Below are 22,989 nucleotides of genomic sequence, written 5' to 3'. Positions count from 1 at the left end.
AGCCGAGATCGCGCCACTGCACTCCCGCCTGGGCGACAGAGCCAGACTCCATCTCAAAAAAAAAAAAAAAAAAAAAAAAAAAAAAAAAAAAAAAAGTAAGCAAGACTGTTTTCCTTTGTTACATGAGCAGCAAAAGGATAGGGTGCTCTTTAGCCTCACTTACTGTAGGGTGGATAGGAAAGTCAAGGAAGAGTAACCCAGAAGATTTAGTTTGAACTTTCACATCAAAGAGGTCCCTTAGCACCTAATCAGAAGCGTCACAATTTCTGGTGTGTGATTATGTTTAAGAATTCGGCCTTGCCACTGTTGGAGTTATTCTGTGGAAAAAAGAACCTCTCTTAATTTTACATCATATCCAACATCTCTTTTATTCCAGAATCACTCATTTGCTGTGGGACTCTTTCCAACCATGTGTGCTAACCTGGGCGATGTTACAATAGATGAATTATGTTTACTTTGTCTTTGATATCTCAGCTCTTTTTTCTTCTAGTCAAGTTCCCACCTCCGTCATTATTGATAGAGTTCATTGAACTAAGAAATACGTTAGGTATACAGAAGTGTTTCCCCCCTTTTCTTTGTCTCTCTGTTCCTTTCTTTCCTTTAGTTTCCTTTCTCTATTTTCTCATGCCTCATTTTAGAAAAGTGATTTTCTTGTGTGGGAAAATCATTTTAGCATTAGAAACACAATGGCTGTCACTGACAACTTCCTCTGATGAAATGACCATTTGTCATCATTACTTGGTCATGAGAGTGCTAAGAAGACTTCAATGCAGGGCTACCACCCTTTCCCAACTTGTCTTTTATCCATTTTATTTCTCTAAGGAAAGAGTTTGAAAAATGGGCTGTGCCCTCTTGGATGCAGTGAAGAAATTCTAGCTGGCTACAGATGTTATTGTTGGTTGGAGGCAAGGGCTAGAATCATGGTCACACAATTGTAGAGCCAGATGGGGAATGTAGCAAACATAGTTGTAATTTCTCATTTTACGGATGAAGAAACTGAGGTCCAGAGAGGTTTAGTGACTTGTTTAAAGCATGCAATTGTTATTGGTGGCTTTCTGTTCAGAACTTAAGAGTATGACTCAGTCTAGATCTTTCATCACGATACTCTGCTCCTCTTACTTTTTCCTGAAATTTATCACATTGACAGCAATGTGATCCCTAATGACACACAGATTCCCAAATAATTTTTGTAGTAAAAATTTCCATTTGCAATTCTGGACATGTGTGTGTGGAATTTTATGTGATGACATATTGGTCCTATCTTTTGGATAGGATCATAAATGAAATGATTTATAGATCACATTCAAAAGCAGGCCAGGGACCAGTGTGTAAGCAGGTGTGTTTTTATATTTGGAGTTCTGTGCCCTTGTGTTAGTCAGTGGGTTTACGACTCTTGTAGTGCATTTCCCAGGGGCCAAAGTCTTCTGCCTTGAGCTGTCAGCTTTCCAAGTCGGAGGTTGGATGCCTTCTCTTCCTTCTGGGCTCCTTCCTCTTAGGCCTCCCCCTTTTCTTCTCTTCCATTTGTATCTGTCCTTTTTCCCAGTACTTTCCCTGGGTGGTCTCAGTTAGATGCTCACTCAATGCTGTTGAATAAATGAATGAATTTCTTAGTAATTCTGCAGGTAAATCAAGTTATTGTCTCCTAATACAGTGGCATGATTTCTGTGGAAATTAGACTGGAAGCCAGGCTTTTAAAAAAAGAAGATGTGATGTCAAACTGCAGCTCTCTCCCTCTCTCTTGACTTACCTTTTTTCTATCATCCATATACCTTCTCTCTTGTATCTTTGGGCTCCCAGACCTCACCATTCATTAGCACTTGGAACAGATTGATAAGAATAAAGAAAGGAGAGGTGATGAAACTCAGCTTGGGTCATTTGGTTACACATTAGTAACTGACAAAAGATAAAAAGATACAGACTAAATGGGTTTTTAGGGAACTTTTGCCAGGCTATTCTTGTTTCCCATTAGCGTGAAAAATCAACACTTGCTTGTATTTTGGGGTGAAGACATTTTTCTTAAGTGAGTGGGAAAGCCTCTTGACATTTTACAGAGAGCCTTGAATTTTGAATGGTGAATGCTAATGTTCTTTGTGCATAAAGAATTTCAGAACTTGTATATAAGAGCATTAATGATGCATCATTTTCTATTTGTGAGTTAAACTAGGTATTATCTGTAATCATATTTTTAGGAAACATTCAAACTTTCATCAAGCCATTCTCTTGTATGACTGTCAGCTCCATTAACTCTGTTTTCACGGAACTCAACAGAGTTCTCGACCTTTGCATTAGAAGTTAAATTAGCCTTTTCCCTCAAAAAAGTATTGCTGTCCTTACAATAAATAATTGCAGACAATTTCTCTCTCTCTCTCTCTTTTTTTTTTTTTGAGACAAGTTCTCTCTCTGTCACCCAGGCTGGAGTGCAGTGGGCAGTGGTGGGATCATAGCTCACTGCAGCCTCCACCTCCCCGGCCTAAGCGATTCTCCCACCTCAGCCTCCCAAGTAGCTAGAATTATAGGTGCACACCAGACCTGGCTAATTTTTAAATTTTTTGGTAAAGCTGGGGTCTCGCTATGTTGCCCAGGCTGGTCTCTAACTCTTGGGCTGAAGCATTCCTCCCACCTCAGCCTTCCAAAGCAGTGAGATTACAGGTGTGAGCTACCATGCCCGGATAATTGCAAGTGATTTCTAATGGGATTTAGTATTTCTGGGTTTAAGGATGAGATCCGAGGTAATGACTTTGTTTCTAGATGTGAAATACTTTGCCCTTGGTTTGTGAGCCCTTTGGGTGGGCTCCCAAGGATCCTGCTCTCTTCTGGGAGCCTGGGCTCTGGGGTCAGACTGCCTGGGTCCTTGGCTCCCTGTTTTCTGATTTTACAACTTTGGTGAGTGGCCTAATTCCTCTGTGCCTTGGTTACCTTGGTTACTATTTCTGAAACAACTGGTGTTGTAATAGTACTGCGTGGAATACTTTCAAGGGTTAAATGAATTAATCCATGTAAAACGCTTAAAATAGTGCCTGCCACAACCATCAATTTAGTATGAAAATCTGCTCACCTGCTTGGCCAGCCCCTTTTACTTTATTAGACCAAAGGTCGTGCCAGGTTTTTTCCAGAAGTCTAAGTTGTGGTCTAATCTTTGTGCAGAAGCTGAAATAGCAGCCATAACCTTCTCCCTAGATGATTTCGTGGAGCTTCTTTGAACTGCATATATCGCCAATCATTTTTTGGAAGAAATTTTCTTCTGTACTTTTTAGGGACAAGCATTACCTGCCTTGGCTTATTAACTAAAAGACGCAATGATTACAAATAAAATTAAATAAATATTGTATTACTAAGTAGATAATATGAGATAAGAGATAGATATATTAAGTTTTCAGATAAACAATATAAAAGAGCTAGAGTAATTCACAAAAAGTTGGGAGGATCTATTTTGTCATGCAGGAAACAATTTTTGACCTGCCTACCCCAGAACATAGCTACCACATGGTTAGGGTTTGCCCAAACCTGGCCCAGGCTCATTTACCTTGAACTTTTGTGAAAAGGAGGATCAAGATTTTCCTCTCCAGACTCTATCATTTTAAGTAGAGTCCTTCTTGTCAATTCTTTTTAAGAACATACATTTACTTTTGTGGAAAATAAATAGCTACAAAAGGAATAAATACAAAATTGCATAGCAATTAGAAATACCCAGGAGGCATGTTCTGGTCACAGACACAAACTGCCTCCAACTTCTGTCCATCCATAGTGATATTTAAAGCAGAGAGAGGTACACAGGAAACAATATGTAGATTGACTCGGATGTTGGCACACACACAAGCATTGATAACTGGCTTCTCATTACCTGAATACATTATTTTGTCAGAGCCAGAGACTCAGCTATGCTTCTTGCAAAATGGTTCTTAATTCTCTATTGATTAATTTATTCGGTAAGCATTTATTGGGTATTTTCTGTCTGAAAAGTGTGATTCCAGGTGCTTTATGTGTCTCTGTGTGTGGGTGTTATGTAAATACTTATAATACAGTATCCTTACTTTTGAAAAGCTTAGTTGGGAAGGCAAGGCATACGGAACACAGAATTTTAGTCATTCCACAACCATCTATTGAATGACTGCTATTGTTAGTATCGTAGTGGAAACTGAGAAGCAAAGATGGCTACAATAGGATCTCTTTTCTGGAGATGCACAGTGGACACATAGTTACATGATGATGATAAGGACTCCAGAATAGTTCTATGCATGATGCTCTGGGGCCACATGCAGATTCTGATGAGAAACAATTAACTTTCTTTTTTGCTGCTACCTGAGAAGGGGTAATTGTCACTTAGGAGGTTTTTGCCTTTTGACCGATACAGAAAGGAGCATGAGTGAAGGCTAGAGATGTACTAACTTGGTCAGGGCAGGGTGACACATAAGATTACCCATCACAGGGAAGGGCAGGGCTGGAGAGGCAGACCATGGCCAGGTCACAATGGGCTGATGCTAAGGAGACTGCATTTATCCTGTAGGCCAGTGAGTCTTACTCTGAAGTCTTTTGGGTGGGATATTGATGGACTTCAAGAGACCTGTGAATGCCCTAAGATTATAAGCAAAATCTGTAGTCTATAACCAAAGCTAAAGCTACTTTTCTGGGGCCCAACATCTAAAGAAGATTCTGAAGCCTTAGGGTAGCTGTGGAGGAGACACGAAGGTCCATTTTTCATGGTAGAACCCTGCTTGGCTCTTGCTGCAGTGTAGGAGGACAGGTTTGCAATGTGGAGGTGTGGCAGGGATGGAGTTGGGAGGATTGGCAGAGGACTCACCATGTCCACACACTCACTCAGATGGCAAATATTTGTTAATCATCGAACTGTGTATCAGACACTAAGAATAAGCTGAGAGGCCATGGCAAGTGAGGTCACCACAGTCCCTGCCACAGTGGAGGTCATGGTATATAGGTAAGGCAGAGAAGAGCACTGCAAAGGATTTGCCCATTGCATCAATCATTTACTTATGCATATGTTGATTCAACAATTATTTCTACGCCAAGCTGTCTTCAAGGTGCTGGAGGAAATGAAGCTTACATTTCACTGGGGAAGACAGACAATAATAAACACATTAAAATCTGGCTTCGGCTGATGTTGGGGAGTGGTGAGTGCCATAAAGAAAACAAACCATTTATGCAGCCAACAAACATATGAAAAAAAGCTCATCATCACTGGTCATTAGAGAAATGCAAATCAAAACCACAGTGACATACCATCTCACGCCAGTTAGAATGGTGATCATTAAAAAGTCAGGAAACAACTGATGCTGGAGAGGTTGTGGAGAAATGGGAACGCTTTTACACTGTTGGTGGGAGTGTAAATTAGTTCAACCATTGTGGAAGACAATGTGGCGATTCCTCAAGGATCTAGAACCAGACATACCATTTGATCCAGCAATCCCATTACTGGGTATATACCCAAAGGATTATAAATCATTCTACTGAAAAGACACATGCACATGGTATGTTTATTGCAGCATTGTTCACAATAGCAAAGACTTGGAACCAACCCAAATACCCATCAATGGTAGACTGGATAACGAAAATGTGGCACATAAATACCATGGAATACTATGCAGCTATAAAAAAGGATGAGTTCATGTCCTTTGCAGGGACATGGATGAAGCTGGAAACCATCATTCTCAGCAAACTAACACAAGAACAGAAAACTACACACCACATGTTCTCACTCATAAGTGGAAGTTGAATAATGAGAACACATGGACACAGGGAGGGGTACATCACACACCTGGGACCGTCGGGGGGTTGAGGGCTAGGGGAGTGATAGCATTAGGAGAAATACCTAATGTAGATGACGGGTTGATGGGTGCAGCAAACCACCATGGTACATGTATACACCTATGTAACAAACCTGCACGTTCTGCACATGTATCCAAGAACTTAAAGTATAATTAAAAAAATAAAAAAAGAAAGAAAGAAAACCAGTGTAAGAGGAGGGAAAGTAATAGACTCGTTTAGAATGGTGTGAGAAAGCCAGACAACTGTAGTAGCACCTGGAACTTGGGGAGCAAGGGAAGGAGGGTGGGCAGGTGAGGGTGAAGGTGCAGGCGGTTGTGCTGGGCTTTCCAGGTCACGGAAGGACTTGAGCTTTACTCTTGTTGTGGTGAGAAGCTGCTAAGGGCTTTGAGTTAGGGGAGTGAAAAGATCTCTACTATAATAGGGAGAGTTTGGGATCTGTGACTTAACCCCAGGAGCCAGCAAAGCTCCCTGGAGGAAATGCAGTTTAAGCTGCGAATGGGAGGATAAACAGGAATTTTTCAGGGGAGAGGAAGTGTGTTCTAGGCACAGGGAACAGCATGCTGGAATGCCTCTGCTGGATCATAGGGGCAAAATGGGAGTGCAGGAGTAGGAGTGGGCTTTCTGGGAAAGATATTTATTTTAGTTTTGCATGCATTGAGTTTGAGGTTTCTTTGGGTTCTTCATGTGGAGGTGGAGAGTGGGTATTTAGCACATAGGTCTGAAGTCCAGGGGAGGTGTGTGGGACAGCAGTTGGGTGTGGCAGAGATTCCACAAAGGGCAAATGTCATCTGAGAATGGCAGAGGGCTGAAGACAGAGCCCTGAGGAACACTGGCTTTTAGGAGCCTGCTGGGGAAAGATAATACTGCAAAGGGAACGGAAATGGAGTGGCTGCCAGACATAGAAGCTAGTGTCTAACTAGATGTCATGAGATGTGGGGAAGGTGTTACGTGATCTAAGAATGCGAAGTCGAACCCCTGTGAACTGTAATACTTAAGATAAGTCGTATAAATTGTGTGGAACTAGAGCTTGGTTTTCCAGGAGAGATGAAATGTGTGAAGGTGACAGGAAGCAATGAATGTGTGGGCAAGTGTAGTGTGAGCAGTTTCTCAGAGGTGAATTTGATGACATTTTGCTTAGGGAGCTACAAAGAGACCAATGCTAGCTGGTGCAAGGAATTCAAGAATTTGGACTTAAATCTGTATAATGTTGATTTTTTAAAAAAACTTGAGTTTCCCAGTTTATCTCTCCCAGAATATAGGCAGAAGTTTGAGAGTTTTATGTGTATTTTCTGGAAAAAATAGTTTCAGTGTTTTTGTTACATTCTCAAACAGGTTTATGATCCAAAGAAAAGGCAGTGGTCACACATACATGAAATGACAAGGTATTCAAAGGAGAATGTTGTACTTTATGACAATTCTTTGGGCAGTGGCTTGCAGGATGAGTTTGAGGAATGACTGGAGACAAGAGAGTAATTGCAGTAATTCAGATGTGGAGTATTATTGGTCTCTCAGACACAAATGAAAAAACAAGGAATTCAAAGAAGGATAGGCAGAGTGCTTTGAAGAAATACTTGATGAAATTTGGTAATGAGTTAGATATAGGAGGTGTATTTAGCAAATATTTATTAAGGACTGTATTAATCTGTTCTCCTGCTGCTAATAAAGACATACCCAAGACTGGGTAAATTATAAAGAAAAAGAGGTTTAATGGACTCACAGTTCCACGTGGTTGGGGAGCCCTCACAATCATGGCATAAAGCAAAGGAGGAGCAAAGTCATGTCTTACATGGTGGCAGACAAGAGAGTGTGTGCAAGGGAACTGCCCTTTATAAAACCATCTGATCTCGTGAGAGTTATTCACTATCATGAGAATAGCACAGAAAAAACCTGCCACCATGATTTAGTTACCTCCCACTAGGTCCTCCCAGACATGTGGGAATTATGGAAGCTGCAATTCAAGATAAGATTTAGGTGGGGATACTGCCAAATCATATCAAGAACCTACTGTGTATGGTTAAAATTGGGAGCAAATGAGACATGATTCTTGCCTTCTTGGAGTTTACTGTTTACTGGGGGAACATACATTTGTCAATAATCACCCAAATACAGGATTGGAAATTGTGGTATGTGCCATGAAAAACAAGTATAGGGAATTTTGAGTGTACATAGCTTTGGGGACTTGATTTGGTGAGGGAGCCTTATGAAGTTATTGCACTAGAACTGAATTAAACCACATTTCTAGGGAGTGGACATCTATCTGTTGGTTCTTTAAATTTAGCTTTACAAAAATATTTCCTTTAAAAACCAAGGCTTCTTGACTTTTTAAAACTGCTTGGCTAATCAGGGGAATAATGCTTTTGGATAGCTGGTATCATTATTTGTGGTTGGAAAAACAACAGTATTTGATTACATTGAGCTTTAAACTTTTCCTTTGATTAATGAAAATTTTATTGGCCAATAGTTTTTATTATGCTCTGTTTCTACTTGGTCCAAGAGAGTCTATTCTCTGGACCCAATATGAGTACCTTCAAACATCCCTCTTTTTTTTTTTCTGTTTTTCACCCAGGCTGGAGTGCAGTGGCACGATCGAGGTTCACTGCAACCTCTGCCTCCTGAGTCCAAGCAATTCTCTGCCTTAGCCTCTCGAGTAGCTGGGATTACAGGCACCTGCCACCACGCCTGGCTTATTTTTGTATTTTTACCAGAGACAGGGCTTCACCATCTCAGCCAGGCTGGTCTTGAACTCCTGACCTCGTGATTCACCCGCTTTGGCCTCCCAAAGTGCTGGGATTATAGGCATGAGCCACTACGCCCAGCCCAGACATCCCTCTTAATTATGTTGAATATGTACTATCAGTGGTGCTTTCATTTAAAAATATTTAGTAGTCAATTGAGGTAATGAAAACAGAACTAGATCAAGGCAGTTAAGCTTCCTATTTCCATAGATGCAGTGGTATTGTGTCTTTTTTATATGATCTCTTATGCTTCTGGGCATCCTTTCTTCTGCTATTCTTCGTTCCTTAGCTACACGTGGTGCTTCATGGTTATAATGCATTGTCATACATGCATTCATTTCTCATTCGAGCTTCAGCCCCACTTCTTTCCAGAGAATCTTTACAGGCATCTGTTAGGTTGAAGGACATCTAATGTCTTAATGTGTAGCTTGGTAAACCAGTCAGCTTCCTCTCTGAGTCTTAAGAAAAAGTGCCCAAGATGAGAAACGGTACAGGTTTGGTGACAAGTCAATGAGAAAAAGATAAGAATTTTACAAGGAAGGAGGTAGCTTAGTGATTTTGCTAAGGAAGTAGATAAACCTTCACTTATAATAAAGGGGTAAGGCTCAGTTAGGGTTTGTGAAGTCTCCCCTTAGGAAGACAGACCCTGAAACATTTTGAGTCTTTTAAAGAAGGAAAATAAGAGTCTTTTAAAGAAATTTTTAAAATTTATTTTATGTATTTTTTAGAGACAGACTGCCACTCTGTCTCCCAGGCTGGAATGCAGTGGTGCATTCATAGCTCACTGCAGCCTTGAATGCCTGGGCTCAAGCGGTCCTTCTGTCCCAGCCTCCTGTGTAGCTGGGACTGCAGGCATGAGCCAATGTGCCCAGCAAGAGACATTCATTTTGGTTCTATGATAATACAGAAAAACAAAAGGCCTTTGAGGCTGAGAGAACAGAAGAAGGATGAACTTAGTCATGGTATAGGCACTTTCTAGTAAAGAGCTGTGAGGCTAAAAATGCCAGGTCTATGACAGGTGCAGTGGGCCAAGGCCAGGTAGAGAGCAGCAGGAAGAGATGAAGTGGGGACCTGTACCTAGGCCTATCTGCTGGGACTGATCTAGCCATAGGTACTCAGAGAAGCCCAGGTTGGTGGCTAACCCACTCTTATGGCCAGGTTTGAGCCCAGACATGGACACCTCCCAGTCTGTTCCTTCCTGCTGTCCATTTTTGGGCTGTGTTAGTCTGTATTCTGAGGACACAGCTCTCTGTCTAGAGGAAGTTATGTTATCTTGGTCTGATGGATACTCAATGTGAATATTATTTCAGCGTGCCACAGGGTCTTGGAGCCCAGAGGAAGATTGCACTTGCCTTTTAGCTTGATCTAGTTTATATTCTTTTTTTTTTTTTTTAAATAACATTTTGAGAGTCTTTATGGAGTAAGTCTGGGCCAAAATGATAATTGACAACGTTGTTTACATGGATTTCTAAGTTGGCTAAAAAAGTTGCTTTATGAGTAGTCAATGCAGCCCGTGTGGTTTCCCCATCTTCTTTAGATGCCTTCTGTTTCCATGCCCAAAGTCTGCAGTTGATTTTCAGAAAGCTGGGGGTCATCTTAGAGATAAAATGTAGATGAATGGCATTTTGCTGACAGCATACATCTTTGCTATTTCTGAGGAAAACGGGCTCTCGCTATTAAATCTTTTGCCAATATTTATGAAAATAATGTTTACATATTCTACCTACATTGTGAAAACTATAAATTTATTGATTCAGTCATTGATTAATTTATTTGATATTAATATTGTTGAGTCCCTATTCCAAGTGAGGCACTATGCTCTAAGCATATGGCATTTTAAAGATGAATAAGACACAAGGAACTTTGCAGGTAGTAATGGAAATGAGAATTAATCAATTGAAGATTAATATAGTAAGTAGCAGAAGAGAAGTAAAAAAATTCTTCTGGAGAGTTCAGAACAGGGATGTTAATTCAAGTTTATGTGGATTAGGAGTGGCTGGTGAGAGAGGCATTCAGACAAAAGGTGACATAAAAATGCAGTATTCCCCTCACACTCATAAGGATGGCTACTAAATTAGAAAAAGAAGAGAGTAAGTATTGGAGAGGATATAGAGCAAATAGAAACCTTATGCCTTGTTGATGAGAATGTAAAATGGTGCAGCCACTGTGGGAACACTGGTGGTTCCTCAAAAAATCAAAATAGAATTATCATATGATCCAGTGAGTCTACTTCTGGATATATATCTAAAAGAATTAAAAATCTGGTTCTTGAAGAAATATTTTTATACCCATAGTTATAGCAACATTATTCACAATAGCGAAAAAGTAGAAACAATCCAGATGTCTATAGATGGATGAATGGATAAACAGTCTGTATAGTATATACAAATAATGGCATATTAGTCACTTCATGGACCTTCAGGACATTATCCTAATTGAAATATGCCAGACACAAAAAGCAAAAGTAGGGTTCTACTTAATGAGGTATCTAGAATTGCCAAATTCACAGAGAACAAAAGTAGAAGGAGACAGGGGAAGGAGAAAATGGGGAATTACTGTTTAATGGGTATGGAGTTTCAGTTTTGTGAAATGAAAGTGTTCTGAAGATTGGTTGCACGATGATGTGAGTATATCTAACACGATTGAATTGATGAACACTTAGACGTGGTTATGATGGTAAATTTTGTGTTATATATATCTTACCACAATTTAAAAAATATAGCATTTTATTATGTAGGGCTGAGTGGGAAGATACTTGACACATTGGAACTTCAGGCTATGTGTATACTGTTGACTCACTCATTCCTTCATTCATTCAACAAACGTATTGAATGCTTGCTATGTGCTGGGCACTGAGCTAGATAACAACAATTAATAAGGCTTATAAGACATTGAATCTGTGAATTTCATACTTGCTAAATATCTACTCCCACCCCTAAAGTCACTAAGCTTCTACAGTTAGATATTCATAGCTGCTTCCTACTGACTTGAATCATGCATAAGTTATTAGTAAACAAACAATAAAAAGATTTGAGGTTGATGAGGGTGGGTTTGACAGCATGGTGGTGAAATGGAAAGAGATGGGTAACAGAATACAAACTAGAATTGAAAACTGTGAGCCAGTGCTCTCTAAAGAACATTCAAAAATAAAGAATTCCTATTTGAGGCTGCCAACCTCAGAACTAAGTTATTTAGAACAGAAAAAAATTGGCAAAGTCAGACATACTCATCCCAAGGAGCTAATATTTTGTGAATATTATGGCAAATGTAGTTTGAGAACCACTACCACAAAATTGTGAACCATAATAATGAGTGAGAAGGCAGGGAGAGGTTATACTATTTGGGCTAAAAGGAAAGATAGGACTTGTGAAGAGAGGACCAGTGAAAGTCAATGTGGTCTGGGTATTTGGGTGGGGAATGGAAGTAGGAAGCTTGAGCTTCCTTTGCCAAGAGACCCTGGAAGGGCTATCATCAATTGACTTTAGCTCATCTTAGGATTTTCATTTTTTTGAAAATTTTCACAGGAACCTCCACTCCATCTGTACTTTCAATGTCTGCTTACCTTTCTTTCTTATACAACTTTGAACACTCTCTCCATTCGTTTAAATATATTGTGGAGTGCCAACTACATACCAGGCACTGTGCTAGGCTCTTATCCCACCTTTATTTGATTGCACATGCCTGCCAAGTCCTGGGCCAATATAACATCTACTCCTATGCCTGGTCAGGTGAGAGATGCAAACTCATCTTCCTCTACTTTCCTTACCTCCTTCCTTCCGCTCTTCTTCAAGTTGTCTTCATTGAGGCAGTTTCTTTTACCTGTGTTTTTAATCCCAATTCCTCTAGTTTCCTTCTTGGCTTTATTCTTTTATCTTCTTCTTTGTGCTTTCAACCATTCCCTTTCTCCTGGCCCGTGCCCTTCAGTCTACACAAGGCCGTCTCAAGTCTCTTCATTCTAAACAATTCATTTTCTTGGGTCTTATATTCTTCAGCTACCACCCTATCTGTGTCTTTCCTATTCTCCAAGTTCTCAAAGGAATGCCTTCCCTCATTTTCATCTCCTTACATTCCATCTGCTGGATTTTGGCTTGTGCCTGTACTTGTCTAAGGAAACTCCTTGCTAAGAGTCTGCTTTGTCAGGTCTGAATTCACTTAACCAGTCTGCTTTGTTGGACTTCTCTGCCCTATTTGCCATCCTTGATCATCCTCTCCGTAAAGTTTTCTACTTCCTTAAAGCATTTTACTTCCTTATTTTCTTGGTTTTCATAGAATCTCCTTACTGTTCATTTTCAGCTTCTTTTCTGTGTTCTTCTGATTGTCTCTCTTTCTACATTTTTTTTAGCTTTCTACTTTCTTAAAGCATTTTACTTCCTTATTTTCTTGGTTTTCCTAGAATTTTCTTGCTGTTCATTTTCAGTTTCCTTTCTGTGTTCCTCTGATTGTCTCTCTTTCTACATTTTTTTTTGTCTGTATTCCTCTGATTGTCACGCAGGCTGAAGTTGGCATGATCGATCATATAGCCTACTGCAGCCTCGACATCCTGGGCTCAAGTGATCCTCCCACCTCAGCCTTCCAAGTACCTAGGATTACAGTCGCACATCACCATTCTCAGCTAATTTTTTTAAAAAGCATTTTTATAGAGGTGGAGTCTTGCTATATTGTGCAGGCTGGGCTCAAACTCCAGGCCTTAAGCAATTCTCCTGCTTTGGCCTCCCAAAGTGCTGGGGTTCTAGGCATGAACCACCATGCTTAGTCTCTACATGTTCCTAAAGAGGAGTTTTGAATATTGAAGAACAGTATTTTCAAATTACAGATTCAAGTTATAAAAACTGATATCCAGGGTTATGTGGCAATGACGTAAGAATTTGAATTTTTTTTTGTGACACGTGTTCCGTGTTGTTCATCAGTTCGCCTGAGTTCCAAATGTCCCAGCCATTTTATGCTTTGTCTCTGTTTCCGAAAGACCCTGAGTGTGGTCTAGAGTTGGAATGAGCGCTAGTGCCTAATGGTTCTGAAATAATTGTAAATTCCCTCAAAAACATTAAATCTATTAGAGACCAGCTAATTTCATTTTGTCATTTTTCTAGGTAACATATTCTGGTGCAGGTAGTATGTTTTTAAAGCAAGTTTGCAATAAACAATTTCCGCTCAAGGTTAATATAATAGGCAATATCTTTTGTTGCAACAGACGGCAAGAGGTAATGAAAGATTAGCTTACATTATGATTCATTATTTCAAAATGTCAGGATAAAGTGGATCTGCTGCATCTCCCAGAGAGTGCATGTTTTGCTTTTCTAATGTTAATGGATTTACTGTTTTTTTCCCCCCCAGGCCAAATTCAGATAATCGACGCCAGGGTGGCAGAGAGAGATTGGCCAGTACCAATGACAAGGGAAGTATGGCTATGGAATCTGCCAAGGAGACTCGCTACTGTGCAGTGTGCAATGACTATGCTTCAGGCTACCATTATGGAGTCTGGTCCTGTGAGGGCTGCAAGGCCTTCTTCAAGAGAAGTATTCAAGGTAATAGTGTGTTGAAAACGACTTCTATTTTTGATCCTATGAGCAGATCCTAAGAGCCAAAGCGACTGAGGAAGGAAGACATAGAGTCAGCCATTTGTACAGAACATGAATCCCTAGTAGGTCCACTAGTATCTTTGGTGGAAACGTGGAGAAGAGACAGGATCTCAGGAGAAGGAGTTGACACATGCCAGGGCAGCTGAGGCTGAGTAATTCCGCTTCCTTCTTTTGGCAAAACTCAAACAGTCTTGAGCAACTCTACAGAGGAATTCCACTAGCTGGATCTCTGAGGAAAAAAGAAATGTCTGTGCCCTGATTGGGGAATGCCAGATGGACATTCATGTTTGGTAGGCAACTTGGCCTATATGATCTGGTATATGCTGTTAATTGTCCATGCATAATTATCTCTCTACTCTGGCCTTGTCCAGGCAAATATTCTGTTTTCTTCTAGTTTGGCTTGTTCTCCCCTTCCTCTCTTCCATCTCTTTCTTGTCTCAGTGGATGACAGGACGTTTTGCTATGAGCTGACTCAGTGCCTGGTGTCTTGTAATGGGGGAGATATCATCTCTACCAAACAGTTATTAAGTATCTACCTGTAGCATTTCATTTTCCTGCCTGCCTCCATCCTTTTCTTGTCTATAGTTTACCAATTGTAGCTAATATACTGTCAGCTATACATTATTTCTATTCCAGAAGTGTCTCTATTATTGAATTATAATAGGATACCCTGGGGAAACACTAATCATTTTTACTGCCTAAAATATCTATGCTAAATATCTTTTGTCTGACAGGAACAGAGATCTGACAGCAGCTTAGGCTAACCGAATTCATTTTTTATCTTAAGTGTGGGCTATTTTTCTCTCTTCTTATTCTTTACCTTTTCAGCTTAAGTGACGGTTAGTATATAAACACTAAGAATATTTCTGATGGAGTTTTCATGTGATTCCTTCTATAAAAACCCAGATTTAAGTAACTTGTTGAAAACCAGAGTCCGCTAAGTTAATAAGCATTGATCGAAGAAGTTATTCTTATGGACTTACTGTGATAGCTCTTTCCTACCCTGATATGGGATGAAAGCTGGGGGATGGTACATAATATTTATTTTTCGTTCCATTGCCAGTGGGACTTTTTTTTTTTTTAAAAAAAAAGCTGTTCATATCTTGATCAAATAGCATGTGAGGTCAACATGGTCTATTTTAAGAGCATTTTCTTCGACACATTGCTTTTAACATCTTTTAGAACTCTGCTGTAAGACACATGAACTTTTTTGTTGGTATTTTTATAAAATTAATGATATTCTCAATAGTAATCTTTGTGTGTGTGTATATATATATAAATTCTAAATGTAAGTTAATATATTTATTACAATTTTTCTAAACATAAATAAATAAATATATATATGCACACAGTCTATTTACTTCTATTAGGTGATGCTATTTTAATTCAGAAAAAATGACATTTATATTTTGATTTAGGTTAGTATAAGCCCTTAGAGGTCTTTTGACAAGTCTCTTAATTTGTGGTTTTACTGTTCATTTGATTTTATATAATCTAAACTACCATTGTTTTCACGAAGCATTTAATTTGGCAGTGAAAGAGCATCTGACAGAGGTATGGTTAGTAGATAGGTCTAACTGTACAATTGGATGGATTGATCTAAGACTGTTTCCTCATCAGTAGAAATGATTTGGAGCAGTGGTTGGCAAAGTTTTTCTGTAAAGAGCCAGATAATAACCATTTTAGGCTTTACAAGGGCCATACAGTCTCTGTTGCAGCTACTTAACTGGATTATAGCCTGTAAGGGAACCTGTAAACACATGGAAGTGATTATGTGCTAATAAAACTTTATTTATCAAAATAGGTAACAGACCAGCCCTGGCCCATGGCTGGTCCCTGATTTTAATGTTTATTTTTCTGATCTAAATACCTTTATTTATGGAAGAGAATAGGGGATTTTTAAATCTAAAGTTTTGATTATTCACGTTTTACTGAGAACTTACTCTATACCTGATTAGATGTTCTGAGAGAAATAAAAAAACGTGTGAGACATAATCCATAATCCCACAAAATTTAGAATTTATTTAGGAAATTTATTTGGGGAAGTAAATGTACTTGTTCTCATGATACAATCAGAAAGTACGACGGTATTGATAAAGTCCTACCTGTATGACAAAGATAAGGGAAACAATAGAGGGATGTAAGAAATGAAAATATCAGTTATAACTTAAAATTATTAAGATTGAAAGTGGAAATGATCTTCCTCCGAGAAACAATGGCAATACTCTCACAATTTTTTTGCATCGTTTTTATTCAGCATTTAAGATAAATTATATAAATTCCCATAAATTTAGTATTTTCTCTAAACACTAAGAACAGAAAAAACAGAAGGAAAATATATTTATAAAAATCAATAAATATAATGTGGATATTTCATTGGTATGGCATTATCTCAAGTTCAAATATTTTGAAAAATTTCTGCTTACTCTTTCATAGTTAAAAACAAATGTCTCGGCCGGCTTGGTGGCTAAGGCTTGTAATCCCAGCACTTTGGGAGGCTGCGGTGAGCAGATCACAAGGTCAAGAGATCAAGACCATCCTGGCCAACATGGTGAAATCCCATCTCTACTAAAAATACAAAAATTAGCTGAGTGTGGTGGTGCACACCTGTAGTCCCAGCTACTTGGGAAGCTGAGGCAGGATAATTGCTTGAACCTGGGAGGCAGAAGTTGCAGTGAGCCAAGATCATACCACTGCACTCCAGTCTGGTGACAGAGTGAGACTCCGTCTCAAAAAACAAACAAAACAACAACAACAACAACAACAAAAACAACAACAAACTCTTATCTCCGTCTTGTATACACAGACCAGCTAGTAGAATTTTACTGAAACTTTAGCATATAAAAATGCAATTCCCACTTGGTTTCAGAAACTTCTTATGTCATAGTGTGAAGTCACTTATCTTAGGTTTTTAAAATGGAATGAATGTTGAGTCCAAAGTTCTGGAAGAAGTCTAAAAAGAAGGCAGACTTATTAACTTTTAGATATAGGGAGGAAACTTAAAACCATTCAGTTCTTCATTCATTCATTTATTCATTGACTAGCATTACTAGCAAAGCCCTGTGCAAGACACTGGAAATGCAATGATAGAAAAACCTGGTCCCTACCCTCATAAAACTGGTGAAGTAAAGGGGGATACAGATTAATAAACCAGCAATTAGATTATGGTGCCAAGTTAGAGGTGAAGGCAGCGTCTTATAGGGTCCAAACTCCACTCAGTCCTGGTGGTTGTTGAGTCTGGCTCTCAGAGGTTTTCTGATTAAATCTGAAGGGTGAGTCAAGGGAGCATGGTGAAGAAGGGGAGGGAATGTATGTTCAGCCATGTGAATGAGTCCATGAGTGAAGACCAGGAGGAAAGGCAGAGCATGGGGAATTCTTTGCGTAAAAATTAACATAATTAGTGTACTGTTAAACAAAGACATTTCTGGGCCATGGATTTAATCCTAGACTGTGTAAAAACCAAGTAATTGATTTCCTTTATACTTTAAAAGCATTTCCATGTATTTGATTTGTGTGTGTGTATAAAAGGGAAATACCAGAGCGAGTTTAAGGGTTTCTAGTTCTGCTTTCTCATCATAGTCTTGATAACTTGGATCTAAAAAGTTTTTGCTGAAGTTGTCTGTGACTCTTTATAAATCACACTGCCCCTCGAACACATTTAAGGATGGTGAAGGGTCTGACACGTAGGTGGGAAGTTCTGAAGATGCCGCAGCTCTCCCTGTTTTCCTTGTTACTTAAGAAGAGAGCTAGAAATGAGTGTACATCAGATTATTCTCGTGTTCTAAGTGTTTTGGTTGAAGAGGTAAAGTGTTTGGCTTGAAAGCATACAAATTTTCATCCACTACTTAGTGTACAAACTTGATTACTTAAGAGATTGAGTAATGGCCTCCAGTGAAACGCATTCTTTTTAAAAAGCAAAGTGAAGGATGCTATTTAAGTCAGAAGGGGCGAAATTGGATATTTTATGAATTTATTAATCATTGCAGGCAGAGAAGTAGTGTTCCTTAAGATGTGCTTTAGACAGAGTCTCTGGGATGGGTTATGTAAGCAGATCTGGTTGTAGCTTCAGCAGCCAGATACTACCTTTGAGTATTATTTCAAGGAAAAAGGACTCCACTGAGCTCACTGCTTCTCTTTCATTATTATTTCAGAAGGTTGTGTGGCACAGAGGGGGCTCAGGCCTACCTATATACCACTAGCTATGTTGCCATTTTATACTATTTTTATAAGGTGCCAACAGAAGCTGCTCATCAGATCAGACAGACGTGGCCCAGGCAGGTGTTGACTTACAGGTGATCTTTGGCCAGGAAGACATGGTATCAGGGTAGAGTCTGGTTATGGGTCAGTGCAGCGGGGGCTTAGGTCCTACAAGTATAACTGAGAGCCTGATCCACCAGGCCTTAGAAAGCTTCAGGGTGAGACAGTCCAGCACCCTGGATAGCTCCTTTAACAGCTGCGGCGGGTAAGCAGGCACTTATTTGCTAAAGAACTCGCCCATTTGGCTGGTTTCATCTGCTTTGTAGAGCTCTGTTAAAAGAGATCTTAGTTCTTTTGGGCTTGGGGACTCACTCTTGTTCACTCAAAGTGGATTAGTTCTTACATTTATTTTCACATTTGTGTCTGGTCACCTTCTGGCTTGATGTGTGCCCCTATGTCTGGAAAAGGTTAGAGAACGGGGTAGAAGTGGAGGCTGCCCTTCCATCACGTAACTGTTTTATCTTTTCAGAGCTACAGTTGGGATCCTAACCCTTTGGCCTCTGTATTTCCACACTTGCTCTTCTACAATTCAGTTTCCATACAACAGCAGGAGAGAGATTTTAGATATATTAATCCTATCCTATGGTCTGGAGTTTACAGCTCTCAGTGTAAATCTTACTCTCAAGAGAAAAGTTTTCCTTCTGCAGCTGGAAACATTTGACATATTCTCACTCCTGTTCCTTCTCCCCTATTCACTGTGCTCCAGGCACACTGGCTTTTCTTTTTTTTTTCTTTGCTTGGAATACCCAGATCTTTACTTGGCTGGTTTCTTGTCGTTCAGACTCTGCCCAAAGTCACTTTCTCAGAGAGGCCTTCTCCAATTACTCTTCCATGAGTAATACTACTCTTACTTCTCTTTACAGCTCTCAAATTCTTTTGAAGTTTTCCTATTTATTCATTTGTTTGATTATTGTCTGTCTGCATTAGGTACCATGGTAAACTTGGATGTAAACTCAGTGACAGCTGATTTCTGGTCAGAATTGTTTGTTGCTATAGTTCCAGTGCTTTTAGTCATGTTGGGCACATCCCTACTAAATAGTAGAATATGGCAAAGGGTCAAAATCATGATAGATGGCCAGGCGTGGTGGCTATGCCTGTAATCCCAACACTTTGGGAGGCCGAGCCGGGTGGATTATGAGGTCAGGAGTTCAAGAGCAGCCTGACCAACATGGTGAAACCCTGTCTCTACTAAAACTACAAAAACTAGACAGGTGTGATGGCGTGCGCCTGTAATCCCAGCCACTCTGGAGGCTGAGGCAGGAAAATTGCTTGAACCTGGGAGGCAGCGATTGCAGTGAGCCAAGATCGCGCTACTACACTCCAGCCTGGGCGACAGAGTGAGACTTGACTTCATTTCAAAATAATAATAATAATAATAATAATAATAATGATAGATAAAAACTGCTGGAGGCTCTTAGAGAAGGAAGAAATGTCAGTGGGTTAGGCTGGTAAGAGAAGTGTTAATGCAAGTGGTACATTTGATATAAGCATGCAAATAAATAGTAGTTTGGAAGAGAATTCCAGAAATGTGAAATAGTATTGAGAAATTGAGTAAGCCAGCCTTGAGAGAACACATGGCTTGTTGTCCTCTCCTTCTGTTTTGCTCTTCAGCTCTCTAAAGTGGGCATTTTCCAGGGTCCTGTCTTCAATCAAGCTGAGATCCTTCTTTTTCCACCTTCATCCTTCTTTTTCCACCTTGTTTCCTAGGGAATCATATATATATATATATACACACACACACACACACACACACATATATGTGTCTGATACAGGCTGAATTGTGTCTCCCATAAAGATATGTGGAAGTCCTAACCCTCAGTGCCTCAGAATGTGACCCTATTTGGAAATAACGTCATTCCAGGTATAATTAATTAAGATGAAGTTATACTGTGGTGTAACCTAGAGTATACTTCCAGTATATACTTCAGTATATGGGCCCTTAATCTAATGTGACTGATATCCTTAGAATAATAAGAAAATTTGGACACAGACACGGAGAAGAGAATGTCATATGATGACAGAGAGAGAGAGATAGGAGAGAGAGGAGAGAGAGGAGAGAGAGCGGGAGGGAGAGAGAGAGAGAGGAGAGAGAAGAGAAACACCAAAGATTGCTTGTGCCTAGGAAACTAATATAATAACATAATATTTGGGGCCTCAAGTGTTACAGCTTCACCAATATCTCCCAAACCTTGCTCCTGACTCCTGCCCCAGCCTGATTTCTCAGTGACTCCCCTGTGTTTCCCTCTGCCACCAGCCCCTCCTTCTGCCTGCTGTATGTATCAGTTCCTCGCCACTCCCTCTGGCATCCATACTTCAAACCAGGGAGTTAGTTATTTCCATAGTTTCTTTTTTTTTTTTTTTTTGAGACGGAGTCTCGTCGCCCGGGCTGGAGTGCAGTGGCCGGATCTCAGCTCACTGCAAGCTCCGCCTCCCGGGTTTACGCCATTCTCCTGCCTCAGCCTCCCGAGTAGCTGGGACTACAGGCGCCCGCCACCTCGCCCTGCTAGTGTTTTTTTTGTATTTTTTGGTAGAGACGGGGTTTCACCGTGTTAGCCGGAATGGTCTCGATCTCCTGACCTCGTGATCCGCCCTTCTCGGCCTCCCAAAGTGCTGGGATTACAGGCTTGAGCCACCGCGCCCGGCATATTTCCATAGTTTCTTATTGCAGCCTCTGCCTCTGACATTTCCAGAGCTCTTGCATAGCTCTGTTGAGTCTATCTCTTAAATGAATTTTCATCCACTTACCATTGATGACTTAGCTGCATTACCTTTCACCAGGATGTTTGCAATAATTTATTGTTTCCATTTGCTTTCTCCTTCATCTAAGCCATTTGCTTATTTCTTTTTTCTTCTTGCGAGACATTCTGCACATTGCCACTCTATTAGTGGTCATAAAGCAAATCACTGATCATGTCAATACTCGGTGCAAGATCGTTTAATGACCTCCATAGCCCATGGAATGATCCTTAAACAAGCGTTCAAGGACTGCCACAATCTTGTTCTAGCCTATTTTTCTAGTCATTTTAAAGTCACTGTTTCTACTTCTGAAATAGGCACTCCAGACACACTGAATTACTTGTTCTTCTACAAATATGATGGTTCCATTTCTTTGCTGGGAATTTCTTTCCAGATTTACCTGTGAAAATTCTTCTAATCCTAATCAAAAGCAACTGCTGTGAAACCTCTGAAGATAATGCAGAAGTTCTCTCTCTCCTGGGACCTCAGTATTACTTTATTCCATTATATTGCATATATTTGATTGTCCATGTTCGGTCCCATACTGACTGTAAACTCCTTAAAGGTAAGGGCCCAATATTCTCAGAGTCACTCAATAAATAAATAAAAGACTAAATGGAAATTAGGATCAGTTTTTGTGCTTTGGCAACATGAAAACATTATACATTTTCAACATGGGAGAGGAATGATGAAAGAATCTTTAATGCAGATTAATCTGGCAGAGGCATATAGGAGGCACCAGAGAAGGGAGAGAATCAAAGTATGAAGACCAATTTGGCTGATATTCAACTAGCTTAGATGTACTAAAAATCTGGACTTTTTGGTATTTGTGAAATGGAAAAAAGGGGAATAGAATAAAGGATATTATAATGAAAGGATATACATTGCTTGAAGATGATTAAATATGGGTTATCCAGGAGAGAAAGGAGTTAAAGAGGTTCAGACATAGACTGAATGAGCTGAGAAATGAATGACTTGGACACAAAGAGGAAGACCAGTCATCGGGGGGTAGGATAAGTTCAATTCTAGACATGCTGCATTTGAGACGATAGCTGGATGTCCAGATGGAATTATCCAGCAGCCACAGAAACAGAATCAGCAGCGATCTGCAGATATTCCAGGGGTGGGGATTTGAATTAACTTCCTCAATTAATTTTAAAGAAACTTGATGAAAAGAATGGTCTGAATACTTCTTGAAGGTTGCACATTATTAATAATGGAGAAGTAACTAAAACCTTCCTCTTGATTTTCATAATAATATAAGCGTTCCCCGAGTCTTACCAAACCTTGTAGGAAACACTCTTATTATAAAAAGTGTATGTGCAAGGACCTTTCTAAATAAGAAAATCATAAATTAGTCCTACAGTGCCAAATGCTGCTCTCTGGGAGCCTACAATTTAGAAAGAACATGCTGCTACCAGCACATTAAGCTGTACAAATAGTAAACTGCAGAAACAAATACAAGCATTTTTATGATGTCCAAACAAGAACCAAGTGGGGGTTTGTTTTGTTTTTTTACAGATTATTTATACTGTGGGAGTTCATAGCCTCCTTTTCTGACCCAGAGCTTGCTTAATCCTTCCCTTATTTCTACTTACATTTTTTACTGTCCATCATGTGTTAACATACATATTGTGTATGAAATGACTATGGAGGCTGAGGGCAGCAGAGTTTTAGTGTGTACACATATGAACTCTCATGTAATTTTCAAGTGAAAGCCTTTGCAATGAAACTTTTTAAAAGAAAGGCATGGCCAGGCGCGGTGGCTCACGTCTGTAATCCTGGCACTTTGGGAGGCCGAGGCAGGCAGATCATGAGGTCAAGAGACTGAGACCATCCTGGCCAACATGATGAAATCCTGTCTCTACTAAAAATACAAAAATTAGCTAGGCGTGGTGGTGCAC

The 22,989-nt window shown here is 39.8% G+C and overlaps 1 protein-coding gene across 6 annotated transcripts in view; it reads left to right on the top strand.

Moving 5' to 3' along the window:
• Window positions 1-22,989, top strand: part of ESR1 (estrogen receptor 1) — a 415,435-nt gene that overhangs the window by 135,454 nt on the left and 256,992 nt on the right. For 5 of the 6 annotated variants that reach the window (XM_011943764.1, XM_011943767.1, XM_011943763.1 and 2 more), the window contains one exon: window positions 13,848-14,038. In XM_011943764.1, coding sequence (XP_011799154.1) covers window positions 13,848-14,038 — 191 coding nt within the window. Of the gene's footprint in view, window positions 1-13,847; window positions 14,045-22,989 lie in introns of all 6 variants that reach the window. The other variant, XM_011943761.1, reaches the window with a different exon arrangement.

Source organism: Colobus angolensis, unplaced genomic scaffold (genome assembly GCF_000951035.1).
Source record: "Colobus angolensis palliatus isolate OR3802 unplaced genomic scaffold, Cang.pa_1.0 Scaffold221, whole genome shotgun sequence".
Lineage (NCBI taxonomy): Eukaryota > Metazoa > Chordata > Mammalia > Primates > Cercopithecidae > Colobus > Colobus angolensis.
Note: the sequence above shows the minus strand (reverse complement) of the source record. Positions and strands in the feature narration are given on the sequence as shown.